The sequence below is a fragment of the Rhamphochromis longiceps genome, linkage group LG3 (assembly GCF_057381845.1).
Source record: "Rhamphochromis longiceps isolate RC_006_pf linkage group LG3, R_longiceps_female_GT1.1, whole genome shotgun sequence".
Taxonomy (NCBI): domain Eukaryota; kingdom Metazoa; phylum Chordata; class Actinopteri; order Cichliformes; family Cichlidae; genus Rhamphochromis; species Rhamphochromis longiceps.
In genome coordinates this window covers 61489928-61507134 of record NC_140559.1, presented here as the reverse complement: position 1 = coordinate 61507134, position 17207 = coordinate 61489928, and the positions used below count along the sequence as shown (strand labels likewise).

At 42.9% G+C, this 17207-nt stretch overlaps 1 protein-coding gene and 1 long non-coding RNA gene across 2 annotated transcripts in view; one reads left to right on the top strand and one right to left on the bottom strand.

Moving 5' to 3' along the window:
* Positions 1-17207, bottom strand: part of zanl (zonadhesin, like) — an 83412-nt gene that overhangs the window by 34946 nt on the left and 31259 nt on the right. The window contains exons 41-64 of the mRNA XM_085401171.1: positions 16967-17136; positions 16242-16444; positions 15409-15553; positions 14949-15142; positions 14718-14859; positions 14311-14555; positions 12079-12227; positions 10836-10964; positions 10611-10749; positions 10270-10411; positions 9672-9868; positions 9345-9483; positions 8682-8798; positions 8283-8407; positions 7702-7847; positions 7105-7248; positions 6868-6975; positions 4896-5065; positions 4171-4373; positions 3338-3482; positions 2878-3071; positions 2647-2788; positions 2240-2484; positions 8-156 (exon numbers count right to left, since the gene is read on the bottom strand). Of these exons, the coding sequence (XP_085257297.1) occupies positions 8-156; positions 2240-2484; positions 2647-2788; positions 2878-3071; positions 3338-3482; positions 4171-4373; positions 4896-5065; positions 6868-6975; positions 7105-7248; positions 7702-7847; positions 8283-8407; positions 8682-8798; positions 9345-9483; positions 9672-9868; positions 10270-10411; positions 10611-10749; positions 10836-10964; positions 12079-12227; positions 14311-14555; positions 14718-14859; positions 14949-15142; positions 15409-15553; positions 16242-16444; positions 16967-17136 (3882 nt within the window). The remainder of the gene's footprint in view (positions 1-7; positions 157-2239; positions 2485-2646; positions 2789-2877; positions 3072-3337; positions 3483-4170; positions 4374-4895; positions 5066-6867; positions 6976-7104; positions 7249-7701; positions 7848-8282; positions 8408-8681; positions 8799-9344; positions 9484-9671; positions 9869-10269; positions 10412-10610; positions 10750-10835; positions 10965-12078; positions 12228-14310; positions 14556-14717; positions 14860-14948; positions 15143-15408; positions 15554-16241; positions 16445-16966; positions 17137-17207) is intronic.
* On the top strand, positions 11342-12069 carry LOC146675604 (uncharacterized). Its single transcript, XR_014910292.1, has 3 exons — positions 11342-11500; positions 11574-11718; positions 11802-12069. It is a non-coding gene; the product is annotated as an uncharacterized LOC146675604 (long non-coding RNA).

The window sequence follows — 17207 nt, the reverse complement described above, 5'->3', positions numbered from 1 at the left end:
CACTCACTCTTCGATTACTTTGATGTCCATGAAGGCGTTTCCATCATAGCGAACCGTCACACCAAAGTTCATGGAGACAGTGTAGTGTTTTCCTGACTTGAACACAGAAATACCAGGGGACGGAGACAGTGGCAGATTGACATTGGTCCCATTAACCTGTATGGGAAAATAGGCAGAGTACATCAAATCTGGCCAACATTTTCATTTTTTAATTACCCATGTCACAACATTACTATCTGTAACTGAAAAGAAACGTTCCTTTAGTGGGCGATCGTGGCTCAAGAGTTGGGAGTTCGCCTTGTAATCGGAAGGTTGCCGGTTCGAGCCCCGGCTTGGACAGTCTCGGTCGTTGTGTCCTTGGGCAAGACACTTCACCCGTTGCCTACTGGTGGTGGTCAGAGGGCCCGGTGGCGCCAGTGTCTGGCAGCCTCGCCTCTGTCAGTGCGCCCCAGGGTGGCTGTGGCTACAATGTAGCTTGCCATCACCAGTGTGTGAATGTGTGTGTGAATGGGTGGATGACTGGATATGTAAAGCACTTTGGGGTCCTTAGGGACTAGTAAAGCGCTATATAAATACAGGCCATTTACCATTTCTCATGCCAATGATGTCTGTAAATGTCATGCCCGACATGTTAAACGCAGCTGCCGGCATGGCAAGCGAAAGTGGATCGAAGCCAAAGGCATGAATGCACAAGAAAACAGTCGACCAGAACGATACCCGAATATTAAATCGCATTGTACGATCTAACAGGGGCTCGCAGTGGCCGCTCTGTCCCAATCCGAGACAAAATGGACGAGTCCTCCTCACTGACGCTGAGCAAGACCAACGTTGAGCCAAACAGTTCTGCGATACTTTAAACCAGCCCGAGCCACTCCACTTGTTCGAGGCCGAAGAACTTGCACCCTCCATGGATCTTCTTCCTTTCGATATCGGAAAAATTAGCAACGCCGAAGTCAAGACAGCGATGTTGGCCTGGACGAGTTCCTCCCCACAATGCTGAAGGACGACAAAGCCCAGTTGGATGCCGCCCTTAGAAGTCCCCTAAATGCCTGCTGGTCAACATCGCATGTACCCTATGAATGGGTAATTTCAACGACTTCAAGAAAGCTTTTGACAACGTCCACCGGCCGACTCTATGGGCTATCCCACGTCAATATGGAGTCCCCCAGCAGTTTGTATACGCCTTTTGTGGTCTCTGCTCCAACTCCCGGTTCTGCGTCCAGACAGATGATTGGATGGTGCCCTTAGAAGACCCCTAAACGCCTGCTGGACAACATCGCGTGTACCCTATGAATGGGCAAAAGGTGTTATCACCAAACTTCCCGAAAGGCGATTTGGGTGACTGTAACAACTGCCGGGGCATCACGCTCCTGTCGGTACCCGGGAAAGTGCTTTGCCTTATTCCTTTGAATTGGCTACTGGGCCCCTACTGGGCTCGACTACGGAAGACCTCCAAGAATGGACTGCAGCTTTGCAGAGGCAGGTGAGGAAGTCGGATTACGAATAAGCGCCAAGAAAACCAAGGTACTCGGAGTTGGCTACACAACTGCCCATGTTCCCGTCATAATCAACCAATAACGTGCTGATAAGTTGGAAAATTTCACATATCTGGGCAGCATCATCTCGAATTATGGGATCTCTGATCAAGATGTAAACTCCAAAGTAGGGAAGGCTGCCGGTGTCCTCCGACGTCTCCAATTCAATTCATTTAAATTCAATGTTTTTTATATAGTCCCAAATCACAAAAACAGTCACCTCAAGGTGCTTTATATTGTAAGATAGACCTTACAATAATACATACAGAGAAAAAAAACAACAATCATATGACCCCATTGACCAAGCACTTTGGTGACAGAGGCGTCTTTTAACAGGAAGAAGCCTTTGGCAGAACCAGCGAAAGCAAGGCCGACCAAATATCACATGGCGTCGAATGTTTATGGATGATCTGAAAACAGTCTACATCGCCTGGGACGAAGCTGAAACATTCGCCCCTGACCGTCATCGATGGAGATTGTTAGCTGCCCGATGCGTCGCTCGGCGTAGGAGGAACTAAGTGTTAAGTGTAAGTGCAAGTTTCTTTCCATGGTCAATTGCAGTGGTTTTCAGAAGTGTTCCTGAGCATGTGCAGTGGTTTGTACCACAGAATGATGTTTGTTTGTAATGCAGTAGTGCCTGATAACGTGAAAGCGTGATTGGTTTTCACATGCAAAACATCCTGTTTCTTCCTCTCATGTCTTACCTGCACAGTGCCACCTTTGAGAATGGAGATCTTTATCATCTGTGCGTATACATGTACGGCATTCACATAGGAGATGGTCGGCCTGTTATACCGGTTTTCATTGTCAGTATGGACCTCAAAGTAGGGCACAGTTGTGTCATTGCATGGACTAGACATCAGATAGCTGCAGTTGCCCATGAAGTCATATTTGCGTTTGTCAAAGCTGGTGTAGTGTGGATCGCCAGATGCAATGCATGTGGATGTACCTAAAGGAATAATATATGAGAAAATTGTAATTTCCACACTGTCAACTATCAAGTTATACCGACTGACTGTAAAGCACAACACAAGGTGCTCTTTGTGCAGATGTAATTTATTACACTGCATTAAATCAAGTCAACAACAATAAAGTCAACAAACATTATTACCTTTAGGATAACAGCCTGCAACACCATTAACCTCTCGACACTCTTCAGTGGGGTCACAGGAGTTATCAACACATTCCAAAGTGTAGTTCCCTACACAGCGACACAGCTTTGTGCAGCCATCTCCAAATACTATCTCACCAGGCTGGATAAAATGAAAACAATCAGTACTGAGAAAGTATACTGTATGTCTTTAAATGTACACTGTACACAGTACTAACTAGGACATCTGACCTCATAATAGTTATTGTTGTCATCTAAACAACCACACTTGTCCAGCGGCACGCAGTGCCGTCCTTTGAAGACAAAGCCTGGTTTGCAGAAACACCCAGTGATGCAGGAGCCAGAACAGTTGGTAGAGGGTTCCATACATGTAGGAATGCAAGCTGGACCACACTCTATATACTCTGCGTTAGGAGGACACAGGTCTGGGTAGAAAGAAAAAGGATTACTGGAAAATGAGCAGATACTCTTTCAGGAACTAAAAAGGTAGGAAGTTATTATGCAGTGTTAACAAACTCAGTCCAAACTAACAACATCAGTTGAGACAGTGGAGGTTTGGAGCGCCTGTTGCTAAAATGACTGCATTTATTTACTGCATTTCTAGGGCCAGTCGGATAAAGCACTTGACACTGTAATCCACATCCATGCATTCATGCAGCTATTTCTATGTGAAGCTGTGTGATTAACATACCCAGAGGGTGGCATTCATATTCTCCATCTTGTAGTTGGCAGCTCTCAGTAGTTGGGTTACAGCTGGTGTTATGACACTGTAGCAGACCTCCACTGTGACACATACACTTTTGTTCACAACCCTCCAAGTACCAGTCATCGCCCACCTGACAAATGTACACAGAATGCAAAAAACAATCAAAATTTTGTCATGTAATTCTCTCTTATATGTCTGTGAAGGTTCTCAGTCATCCAGGTCATCGTAGTCAAAGGAGCTTGCAAAGAAAAGCGTCTGGACTTCTTTAAGTCTTTAAGTCTTCAAGCAACTTAAAGAAGTCCAGACGCCTTTCTTTGCAGACTCCTTTTACATTCTCTCTTATACATCACACGAATATAAAGATCAAAATGATAAATATACATTTGGATGCAAACCAGGGATTCTGTATGCCACTAACTAATTAGGCCAACCTTTACTCATTTATTTATTGATTTTGGGCTTGCTAATTGTGGTGGCACCAGTATGTAAATGCTATGACATAAATACAAATTCTATAACACCAGTGTCTTTTAAATTCAGGTATAATACAGTATAATAAATATAATCTGTGCTTGATAAGTTGAAAGTAAAAATCTTTGTTGTAAAACCAATATTTATGTGCCAACAGTTCACTGCAGTCTATGCACCCTTAATTTAGTTGAGTTTTAATTTCTTTTGTACTGTAGGGTCTTTGTGTCTCTTGGCGTCTCTCCTGTTGAAGTCATAAAGAGAACTGAAAATGATGTTAGCATGAGCTTAGCACATTTTAAAGGTAAATGGAATATGGTTTTAATTGTTTGGAGGCTGTTTCCACTTACAGGGTGATAGGTTCCACTGGGGTCCACACAACCACAGTCTCTCAGTTCCACACATTTGTCATCACTGAGAATGAAGCCAGGGTTACACTCACAACCCTCCACACACACTTCCTCACAGCCAGGTGGTCCCACCACACCAAGACATGTCTCAGGACATGAATTCACACAAAGGGAGTAGGAGCTATTGGGAGGACAGGTCAGAGCTGTGTGGACAAACACAGGGATGAACAATAATGAGAGGGAACAATGGTGGACAAATAGCAACAGAGAAGGGAGTGGGTAGTAGGATGATTCAAAGACAGGGCACCTACGTATCTCATATTGATTTAACTCAGTGTCATAAATGAAAGCAAGGATAATATTAACTGCATTGAATATTTTACATTGGTTTCAGCATTGTGCGCTGTATCTTAAACTCTCCTCCCTATACAATTATAAATATGATTATAAGTTCAATTATAATGTTGGTGAGCAGGATGTAATATATCGTGGTTATATTTACAGGTGGAGACAACTTCCAAATGGAGAAGCTATGGCATGCACCCCATTTAAAAGGGAAAATGCTGAAGGCTCATTTTTCCAAAATGAAAAGGTATTATTCAAGTCTTTATTCATTTATGCTTCAGAATGGGGCTTATCAAGCCAATGGGTGATGTCACTGTGACTATGTTTTATATATCATATATCTTTTAGATATATTTGGTATATCTCAGATTCAAACTTACGGCAGAAGTCTGGAGTTCTCCATTGGTAGACTTTGGCTCCAGCACTATGACATGCGTCAGTGTAGGCCTGGAGCTGGTCACACAGCACGTGCTGCTGGCCGTTGAACTGACACATGTCATACACACAGCTTTGGAAGAATGGAGTGGGATTAACTACACTGATGCACTCCCTGTAACAGAGAAAAGCACTCACTTAGCTTAGGTAGGAAAAGGCAGAGGCTCATATATACTGAAAATCTGAGTTCGAACAAACAAAAAAGCTACAATTGGTGGTGAAACAGTCAACAATTGTTGCATAAGTTTAGCAACAATTCACTAGATGGGGCCATTGAATAAAGGTGAATGGCTTAAACATGAATTGAACTGCGGTTTGGGGAAGGTCTCGCTGTGGACTGGCAGCGGCTCCTGGGCTGGCAGATCCCCAAAGAAGACATCCCCTAGAAGCAGCAATAACTGTGCATTGTGAAGGTGAAAGACCTCTGCAGTAATAATTCAATTTTTCAATTCAATTTATTTATACAGCCCCAAATCACAACAACAATCGCCTCAAGGTGCTTTATATGTAAGGTAGACCCTGCAATAATACCTACAGAGAAAACCCAACAATCATATGACTCCCTATGAGCAAGCACTTTGGGAATTGGGAAGGAACAACTCCTTTTAACGGGAAGAAACTTCTGGCAAAACCATTCCCATGGAAGGACAGCCATCTGCCGCTACCGGCTGAAGTGGAAGAAGGAAAGCAGGACAAAAGAGAAGCGCAGAGAGAAGGTGGTCAAGGATTCCAGAGAGTGGAGTGGTTGAGTTTGGAAAATTACGAAGGAATGGTGGGAGAAGACCACAAAGCAAATTTCAGAAAACGAAAGACCTTAATAGCTGAATGAGGAGAACCCCTGATCGAGTGGCAACATGGCTCGACTGGTGTGGAGGCTGGATGGATGCATGTCTGTATTTTAAGACATGAGGCAATGGCTTGACGGCTCGTAAAAGCTATTCTGGTGTGTTTGAAAATGATCGATATGGAGACAAAGACTGGCAATACGGTGTCAGGAATGTGCACTGTTACATTTTGTGAAAGATAGATAAATGCATGGACCCTGGCATCCAAGTTATTGGGGAAAGTGGGAAGAGATACTGGCTTCCAGGTGCCAAAAAGCACGCTGCTGCATTTTGCTCAGGAGAGATAGAGGGAAGAAAAGCTTGCTACTGCAAATGAAGGAAAAGAACTGGCATCCCGGTGCCAGATGTATGCTGGCAAATTTGAAAAAGACAGAGAAATAGAACCTGGAGTACCATTGCAAAAAGCATTCTGCTGGATTTGTAAAGGAGGAAAAGAGAAAGAGAACCTGGCATTCCTGTGCCAAAAAACATGCTGCTGCATTTTTGTGAAAAAGGGAGGGACAGAAGAGGAACTGGCAACCCGGTGCTAAAAGCTTGCTCCTGCATTTGTGAAGGAGGGATAGAGAAAGAAAGCCTGACATCCTAGTGCCAAGAAGCATGCTGCTGCATTGTGCGAGGGAGGGATAGAGGGGAAGGGAAACTGGAATCTCCTGGGTAGAAAACCTTGTTGATGCATTTGCAAATGAGGAATAATAACTTGGCATCCTGGTGCCAAAAGCTCACTGTTGCATTTGCAAAGGAGGGTTATAGAAAGAACCTGGTATCCCAGGTTTTTTGCAACGATAGATAGAGATAAACTGGCAAGTCATTGGTAAAAACTTGCTGCTGCGTTTGAGAATGAGGGACAAAGAACAAAACTGGCATCCCAGTGCCAGAAGGGTTCATTACAGCATTACAGTAATAGTATTGAAAATATTTATTCATATTTTACAGGTCAGTTGGGTGATTACCAGGCATGCTGCCATCTATTTCATGATTTTATAAGGTCAGGAAAAAAACGTTGTAAAATCCCAGGAATCCCATCAGTTTAACCAAGTCGATAACCAAAAGTGGAGGGGTTGTGAATTCTTACCGGAAGGGTCCAGTAGGGTCTGTAATTTTACCACATTTCTCTGGTTTTACAACTTCAGCTTCCAAGTTGGGGTCACAGTCTGGATCAGGCTTTGTTCCTGGGGTACATCTGGTCAATACAAATACAAAACACAGTTACATCCTCTTCAGTTTGTCAGAAAGAGTCCGACAGTAAGGTAACAAAAGACATAACCAGAAGAAATCCAAAAGACAGAAAGATAGATATGTTGGAACTCACGAGTCATCTTCATCGTCTTTGGTCTGCCAGCTGTTCCCAAAGTCATTACTATTTCCTGCCACAGTGCCATCTGGTTTAGTGAAGTCATTGTCTGGGTTCCCATCATAGTCACCACAAAGGCCACACATTTGGTCATAGTAGGAGCTGGTAGGACAAAGTCAAGGCAGGATATGTAGGATTAAAATAAGACAAGCTTAAGAATATTTGCAATGTTTAATAAGGTGTTGCTTGGCCTTTTATTGTAATTCTAGAAACAAATGAAGAGAATGCAAAAATCCCTGATACAATAAACCAGGGCATCGTTAGTATATATTAAAAGTTGCATATGTCCACAATATACACACAAATGGACTGCTATGCTTTTTTTAAAGTTCTCACAACATACATAAAACAACTGGTGACGTTCAGCAGTTTAGATCGTTAACTATCAAAATTTCTTCAGATCGTTAGGTTATGGTTGCATCAGAGGAAAGTGGTCATCAAAAAAATAATGATAGAGCAATGGAGACAGTGGTCAGGTGTATTGTATGAATGTGTGAAGCAAATAAAAAGAAGTTCTACAATATCAAAATAGTTCAAACCAATATTTATACTAACCTGGGAACTGAGATCTGGGCATAATGGTTTCCATCCCAACGCACCCTCAGGCCAAAGGATGTTTGAAGCGTGATGAACTGACCAGCAAGACTAATAGACATGAGAGGAGAGGGGGAGTGGGGCAGAGCCACCCGTACTCCGTTCACCTGATTCAGTGATGAAGAAAAAGATGTTAAGAATATAAGAATATAAAGATGTTAAACAGACTGTGTAAACGTCTAATTGGTGGACAGGTCAGGGAGTATAAAAGTACAAAGAGTGTGCAATGTGCAGTATATCAGGCAAAAACAGACTTTGTATAGTTTTAACAAGCAAGAAAGACATTGCTTTATGCCTATCACACTGTGTTATCTTTGGCATAGATTCAACTGACAAAATGGGAAAAATCTGTTTTGTTTTTTTACATGCTGTTAGCAACAAAGTAACTAAAGATATAATTTGAGTTCTTTGCTAAAATGTCAGTTATGTGTAGACATAAGACATCCATGGTGATGATACAACTTCTGTGTGGGATGTCTGCTGGCACACATTTTACTTAAAGATGGGAAATATAAGAGATAGTAATTCATTCACATACTGACCAGTGTTCTACTGCTCTTCATCAGGGTCACAGTAATTCCATCCACTGTCACATATAGCTTCCTCAGGTATGACACTCCTGCAACTCCTCTCTCTTCATTCTTTGCCTCCACAGAGAACCAAGGGCCTGCACAGGGAAGACCACGACAATCAGGAATATTGTGTGTTTATATTAAAGGTGAACATTGGCATTAACATACAAACCACCACTGACATTCAGTGTCTTCTCTTTGCAGCAAACGTGAATGAAAACAATATATGTCATGCTTTGCGATGAAAATAATAAATGAGTAAATTTAGCTCATTTAAACTTTCATTTGTGCGTGTGGTGTGGCAAGACTAGAACAGGTGCAATGAAACCCAAACATCTTAATGAATAAATGTCTCAAAATAGTGTGTACCTGTGCTGTTCCTACAGCTTCTGGCCAGTGTGTAAGTACAGGTTCCCATGAAGCTGTAGTACTTCTTGTCAAAGGTGTTGTAGTGTGGATCCCCAGAAACTACACAATCCTGAAAGCCTGAGAGAGGGGAAAAACATCAGGAACATCAGACTGAAACACAGATGAAGCCACTGTAGAACAATTACCTAATAACAGTGCAGTTCACTGCTGCTTTGGACTTATACTGGCATTAAAATAGATGCAAGGAATATATCATTTCCTGACTAGACAAAAATTTGTATTATTTCAATTTCTTTTCTGCAACTCTGTGATTTTGCATTATAAAGAAATGCATGTAACAAGTGTTGTTATAGACAAACTGTACAGAAGAGAGCAAAAGAAACATAACAGCAACACACACATAAATATTTCACTGTTATTGAAAGTAAAAGACGCCTGTGGTTTGTGCTTCTCTATCTTCCATTACTCAGTCTAATTATGTATATTAGAGCAGGGATAGAAAATGCTCGTTTGAGAACTTTGACAAAGTCTACAGCATCACATCAAACACAGTTGCAAAACTTTTCAGGTTGGCAGTCCAACCCATGAGATCTGGAAACCTACTTAGAATATAATGGCTACAGCTTTGCTGTGTTTTTTTAGGTGTGAACATTACAAACATACTCGTAGGATAGCAGCCCAGCTCTCCATCCTGAAGTTTACATTCATGCATTGGGGGGCATTCAGAGGCTTCACAGGTAATTCCAGCTGCACCACACCAACATTTTCGCTTGCAGTCTTCCTCAAAAAACTCCTCTCCAGGCTGACAAACAGACAACAAAATTGACAATTAAGCATAGCAGGCACAGATGATTCTTTGTAGATCCTTTTATGCATGTATGTATGAAAATGTTGTTTTAGAGAGGACATAAAGAGACTGCAAGTGACCTGACTTGAAATACAAAGGACCAAATGATTCACTGCCGGCCTATCAGACCCACTTCACCATACCTCATAATACTGGCCGTTCGTGTGGTTGCAGCCACACATGTTCTCCTTAACGCACTTGCCAGCACTCAGGACATAGCTGGGATCACACACACAGGACTCAGAGCAGGGACCAGAGCAGGAGGGGGGTTTTCCAAAGCATGTTTCCTGACAAGGATCTGCACAAGGTTCGTAGTGGCTGTTTGGGGGACAGCTCAGTGCTAAGCAGACCACAAGAGGTTGAAGTTAGTGATAGGAAACAAAAGTATGTGCTGGTTAAAATATAAAATGACAGCTTTTCACAAGAAAAGAGATACGTCTTTGGCACTTCCAGCTGTGTTGTCTTCCGTGTAACTAGATTGTTTGAGTTTGGTGGTAACCCAGTCTCCTGCAGCCTCTTGGTATATGTTTTCTGCCCAACTAGGTATGCTAAAGCAGCACTCCCTCAGTTAACTTTAGTGAGTAGGAAGCCCGTATGAAGTACTCTTCCACAAGTCAAAACTGACCAAAAACTCTCTTGTGTTATTTTCTCCCAACTACTCAGCCAAGCTGATTTTTACCTAATGATATACCTAAAGATATTTTACTACTAAATTAAATCATTTGTCCTTCCAATACTCACGGCAGAAGGTTTCATTCCTCCATGGTCCAAGGTTGACCCCACGATCTTGGCATTCATTGACATAGGCTTCAATGGCTTCACACAAAATGGGCTTGGCACCAATCAGCTCACACAAGTCAAAGACACAGTCCCTGAAGTAATTCTGAGAACAAACAATCACTTTGTTACAATGCTTTATATTGTGTGACCATCTAAAACCACATATTCAAATTATTCCACTATTACTAATATCACATTTTCACCCTGAATGCACACACACATACACAAATACAACAAGCTCAGAATAAGGACTGGTTCCACATTTGTTCATTATATGTGCACTATCCTCTACATGAACATACATTGGGGTTGACTTTGGGATGGCACACAGCAAAAGGTCCATTTTTGTCCAGCAGAATGCCACAATATCCAGAGCTTTCATACAGTTCCTGTTCTTCTTCATTGCACCCAGGGATGGTAGTGTTGGGTTTCTCATTACATCTGTCAAGACAGACCATCATCTTAAGAACATTTGTCTTTTGTCAATGGTAAATGTTTCTTTACACTTGCATCTCTGCAATACTCACTCTGGATTCATGTTCCAACTGTGTCCAAAGTCATTGGCATTTTCAGCTAAGCTTCCATCCGGTTTGCGGAAGTCATCTTTGGTATCTCCATCATAGTTGCCACACAGGCCACACAGCTTGTTCTGATAGCTGCAGATTGCAGAAAATGATTGTGTTAGAGTCTTATGCAAGAAAGACTAACAAGTAAGCCAGAACTACAACGTGTTTTAATTGCAGCCAAGTTTCTTTTCAGCAGTAGACTAAACCCCACACATTAGTAAGACTAAAAGATCAGACATGTACATTTGATGTGTTTGATAGCATCAGCATAGAATTAACTAGTCAGGAAATTAGAAGTTTTGTGTGATTTTATCTTGAAATTTTGAGGGAGCTGTTTGTGTTGCCCCTGCTAAATTGTTTAAATAAAATATCCTAGCTGTGTCATTAATCTCTGCCTTTATCACCTTACTACTCCTTACAGATAAAGGAGTCATGTTCAGTATATGAAAATGTGTTATAGTGTCATGGTCCGTGGTCCTGTGTCTGAGGAATGCGTGACGCTCGGGTAGCCACACCCCCGGGCTATCACCGGCACATCTGTTCTCCATCACGGTGACTACACGGAGATCTACTGAACCCGGCACTGATGGAAGGCTCCACGCCAGTCCGTTAGTCCCCCCACAGTGGTAACTAGACTTCCACGAAAGCGTGCATTCCCTTCTGGTTGGAACTGTGTTTAATCTGCCTACTTGTGTCCAGGTTTCGACTCGGCGTCTGCCACCTGCCTGTCCTCCGGCTCAACTGGATCACTCGGTGCATCATCTGGCCCATTCGCTATTTCCACGGACTTTCTGCTCACGGACTGCCACACTTCCCTCCCGAGCTCCCACAGTCCCGTTCCATCGTAAGCCCCCTACTCTAACTCAGTCCTGATGTGTTTTCCCTACTTTCCGGCTCCCTAGTAATCATCTCCCCTTTCTATTGCAGCCTCCCATGGTCCCGATCTTGGCTTCCTCGTGTCATTATTCCCCGGGTTTTTAGTTTCTTGTTTTGCTCTCTAGTTTTCCCGGGTCGCCTTTCGTTATTTCAATAAAGTGTCTTTTCTGTTAGCGCGGAGTCTGCATCTGGATCCTTTTGTGCATGCGCGCCGCGGCGCATGACATATAGTTTTAGTTGTATCAGTATGGATGTAGATTTCTGGACTGGTGAACTTGTGATTAAAACACCACTTTATAAGGAAACCATGAATTTGGTCTTCACTCACTCTTCGATTACTTTGATGTCCATGAAGGCGTTTCCATCATAGCGAACCGTCACACCAAAGTTCATGGAGACAGTGTAGTGTTTTCCTGACTTGAACACAGAAATACCAGGGGACGGAGACAGTGGCAGATTGACATTGGTCCCATTAACCTGTATGGGAAAATAGGCAGAGTACATCAAATCTGGCCAACATTTTCATTTTTTAATTACCCATGTCACAACATTACTATCTGTAACTGAAAAGAAACGTTCCTTTAGTGGGCGATCGTGGCTCAAGAGTTGGGAGTTCGCCTTGTAATCGGAAGGTTGCCGGTTCGAGCCCCGGCTTGGACAGTCTCGGTCGTTGTGTCCTTGGGCAAGACACTTCACCCGTTGCCTACTGGTGGTGGTCAGAGGGCCCGGTGGCGCCAGTGTCTGGCAGCCTCGCCTCTGTCAGTGCGCCCCAGGGTGGCTGTGGCTACAATGTAGCTTGCCATCACCAGTGTGTGAATGTGTGTGTGAATGGGTGGATGACTGGATATGTAAAGCACTTTGGGGTCCTTAGGGACTAGTAAAGCGCTATATAAATACAGGCCATTTACCATTTCTCATGCCAATGATGTCTGTAAATGTCATGCCCGACATGTTAAACGCAGCTGCCGGCATGGCAAGCGAAAGTGGATCGAAGCCAAAGGCATGAATGCACAAGAAAACAGTCGACCAGAACGATACCCGAATATTAAATCGCATTGTACGATCTAACAGGGGCTCGCAGTGGCCGCTCTGTCCCAATCCGAGACAAAATGGACGAGTCCTCCTCACTGACGCTGAGCAAGACCAACGTTGAGCCAAACAGTTCTGCGATACTTTAAACCAGCCCGAGCCACTCCACTTGTTCGAGGCCGAAGAACTTGCACCCTCCATGGATCTTCTTCCTTTCGATATCGGAAAAATTAGCAACGCCGAAGTCAAGACAGCGATGTTGGCCTGGACGAGTTCCTCCCCACAATGCTGAAGGACGACAAAGCCCAGTTGGATGCCGCCCTTAGAAGTCCCCTAAATGCCTGCTGGTCAACATCGCATGTACCCTATGAATGGGTAATTTCAACGACTTCAAGAAAGCTTTTGACAACGTCCACCGGCCGACTCTATGGGCTATCCCACGTCAATATGGAGTCCCCCAGCAGTTTGTATACGCCTTTTGTGGTCTCTGCTCCAACTCCCGGTTCTGCGTCCAGACAGATGATTGGATGGTGCCCTTAGAAGACCCCTAAACGCCTGCTGGACAACATCGCGTGTACCCTATGAATGGGCAAAAGGTGTTATCACCAAACTTCCCGAAAGGCGATTTGGGTGACTGTAACAACTGCCGGGGCATCACGCTCCTGTCGGTACCCGGGAAAGTGCTTTGCCTTATTCCTTTGAATTGGCTACTGGGCCCCTACTGGGCTCGACTACGGAAGACCTCCAAGAATGGACTGCAGCTTTGCAGAGGGAGGTGAGGAAGTCGGATTACGAATAAGCGCCAAGAAAACCAAGGTACTCGGAGTTGGCTACACAACTGCCCATGTTCCCGTCATAATCAACCAATAACGTGCTGATAAGTTGGAAAATTTCACATATCTGGGCAGCATCATCTCGAATTATGGGATCTCTGATCAAGATGTAAACTCCAAAGTAGGGAAGGCTGCCGGTGTCCTCCGACGTCTCCAATTCAATTCATTTAAATTCAATGTTTTTTATATAGTCCCAAATCACAAAAACAGTCACCTCAAGGTGCTTTATATTGTAAGATAGACCTTACAATAATACATACAGAGAAAAAAAACAACAATCATATGACCCCATTGACCAAGCACTTTGGTGACAGAGGCGTCTTTTAACAGGAAGAAGCCTTTGGCAGAACCAGCGAAAGCAAGGCCGACCAAATATCACATGGCGTCGAATGTTTATGGATGATCTGAAAACAGTCGACATCGCCTGGGACGAAGCTGAAACATTCGCCCCTGACCGTCATCGATGGAGATTGTTAGCTGCCCGATGCGTCGCTCGGCGTAGGAGGAACTAAGTGTTAAGTGTAAGTGCAAGTTTCTTTCCATGGTCAATTGCAGTGGTTTTCAGAAGTGTTCCTGAGCATGTGCAGTGGTTTGTACCACAGAATGATGTTTGTTTGTAATGCAGTAGTGCCTGATAACGTGAAAGCGTGATTGGTTTTCACATGCAAAACATCCTGTTTCTTCCTCTCATGTCTTACCTGCACAGTGCCACCTTTGAGAATGGAGATCTTTATCATCTGTGCGTATACATGTACGGCATTCACATAGGAGATGGTCGGCCTGTTATACCGGTTTTCATTGTCAGTATGGACCTCAAAGTAGGGCACAGTTGTGTCATTGCATGGACTAGACATCAGATAGCTGCAGTTGCCCATGAAGTCATATTTGCGTTTGTCAAAGCTGGTGTAGTGTGGATCGCCAGATGCAATGCATGTGGATGTACCTAAAGGAATAATATATGAGAAAATTGTAATTTCCACACTGTCAACTATCAAGTTATACCGACTGACTGTAAAGCACAACACAAGGTGCTCTTTGTGCAGATGTAATTTATTACACTGCATTAAATCAAGTCAACAACAATAAAGTCAACAAACATTATTACCTTTAGGATAACAGCCTGCAACACCATTAACCTCTCGACACTCTTCAGTGGGGTCACAGGAGTTATCAACACATTCCAAAGTGTAGTTCCCTACACAGCGACACAGCTTTGTGCAGCCATCTCCAAATACTATCTCACCAGGCTGGATAAAATGAAAACAATCAGTACTGAGAAAGTATACTGTATGTCTTTAAATGTACACTGTACACAGTACTAACTAGGACATCTGACCTCATAATAGTTATTGTTGTCATCTAAACAACCACACTTGTCCAGCGGCACGCAGTGCCGTCCTTTGAAGACAAAGCCTGGTTTGCAGAAACACCCAGTGATGCAGGAGCCAGAACAGTTGGTAGAGGGTTCCATACATGTAGGAATGCAAGCTGGACCACACTCTATATACTCTGCGTTAGGAGGACACAGGTCTGGGTAGAAAGAAAAAGGATTACTGGAAAATGAGCAGATACTCTTTCAGGAACTAAAAAGGTAGGAAGTTATTATGCAGTGTTAACAAACTCAGTCCAAACTAACAACATCAGTTGAGACAGTGGAGGTTTGGAGCGCCTGTTGCTAAAATGACTGCATTTATTTACTGCATTTCTAGGGCCAGTCGGATAAAGCACTTGACACTGTAATCCACATCCATGCATTCATGCAGCTATTTCTATGTGAAGCTGTGTGATTAACATACCCAGAGGGTGGCATTCATATTCTCCATCTTGTAGTTGGCAGCTCTCAGTAGTTGGGTTACAGCTGGTGTTATGACACTGTAGCAGACCTCCACTGTGACACATACACTTTTGTTCACAACCCTCCAAGTACCAGTCATCGCCCACCTGACAAATGTACACAGAATGCAAAAAACAATCAAAATTTTGTCATGTAATTCTCTCTTATATGTCTGTGAAGGTTCTCAGTCATCCAGGTCATCGTAGTCAAAGGAGCTTGCAAAGAAAAGCGTCTGGACTTCTTTAAGTCTTTAAGTCTTCAAGCAACTTAAAGAAGTCCAGACGCCTTTCTTTGCAGACTCCTTTTACATTCTCTCTTATACATCACACGAATATAAAGATCAAAATGATAAATATACATTTGGATGCAAACCAGGGATTCTGTATGCCACTAACTAATTAGGCCAACCTTTACTCATTTATTTATTGATTTTGGGCTTGCTAATTGTGGTGGCACCAGTATGTAAATGCTATGACATAAATACAAATTCTATAACACCAGTGTCTTTTAAATTCAGGTATAATACAGTATAATAAATATAATCTGTGCTTGATAAGTTGAAAGTAAAAATCTTTGTTGTAAAACCAATATTTATGTGCCAACAGTTCTCTGCAGTCTATGCACCCTTAATTTAGTTGAGTTTTAATTTCTTTTGTACTGTAGGGTCTTTGTGTCTCTTGGCGTCTCTCCTGTTGAAGTCATAAAGAGAACTGAAAATGATGTTAGCATGAGCTTAGCACATTTTAAAGGTAAATGGAATATGGTTTTAATTGTTTGGAGGCTGTTTCCACTTACAGGGTGATAGGTTCCACTGGGGTCCACACAACCACAGTCTCTCAGTTCCACACATTTGTCATCACTGAGAATGAAGCCAGGGTTACACTCACAACCCTCCACACACACTTCCTCACAGCCAGGTGGTCCCACCACACCAAGACATGTCTCAGGACATGAATTCACACAAAGAGAGTAGGAGCTATTGGGAGGACAGGTCAGAGCTGTGTGGACAAACACAGGGATGAACAATAATGAGAGGGAACAATGGTGGACAAATAGCAACAGAGAAGGGAGTGGGTAGTAGGATGATTCAAAGACAGGGCACCTACGTATCTCATATTGATTTAACTCAGTGTCATAAATGAAAGCAAGGATAATATTAACTGCATTGAATATTTTACATTGGTTTCAGCATTGTGCGCTGTATCTTAAACTCTCCTCCCTATACAATTATAAATATGATTATAAGTTCAATTATAATGTTGGTGAGCAGGATGTAATATATCGTGGTTATATTTACAGGTGGAGACAACTTCCAAATGGAGAAGCTATGGCATGCACCCCATTTAAAAGGGAAAATGCTGAAGGCTCATTTTTCCAAAATGAAAAGGTATTATTCAAGTCTTTATTCATTTATGCTTCAGAATGGGGCTTATCAAGCCAATGGGTGATGTCACTGTGACTATGTTTTATATATCATATATCTTTTAGATATATTTGGTATATCTCAGATTCAAACTTACGGCAGAAGTCTGGAGTTCTCCATTGGTAGACTTTGGCTCCAGCACTATGACATGCGTCAGTGTAGGCCTGGAGCTGGTCACACAGCACATGCTGCTGGCCGTTGAACTGACACATGTCATACACACAGCTTTGGAAGAATGGAGTGGGATTAACTACACTGATGCACTCCCTGTAACAGAGAAAAGCACTCACTTAGCTTAGGTAGGAAAAGGCAGAGGCTCATATATACTGAAAATCTGA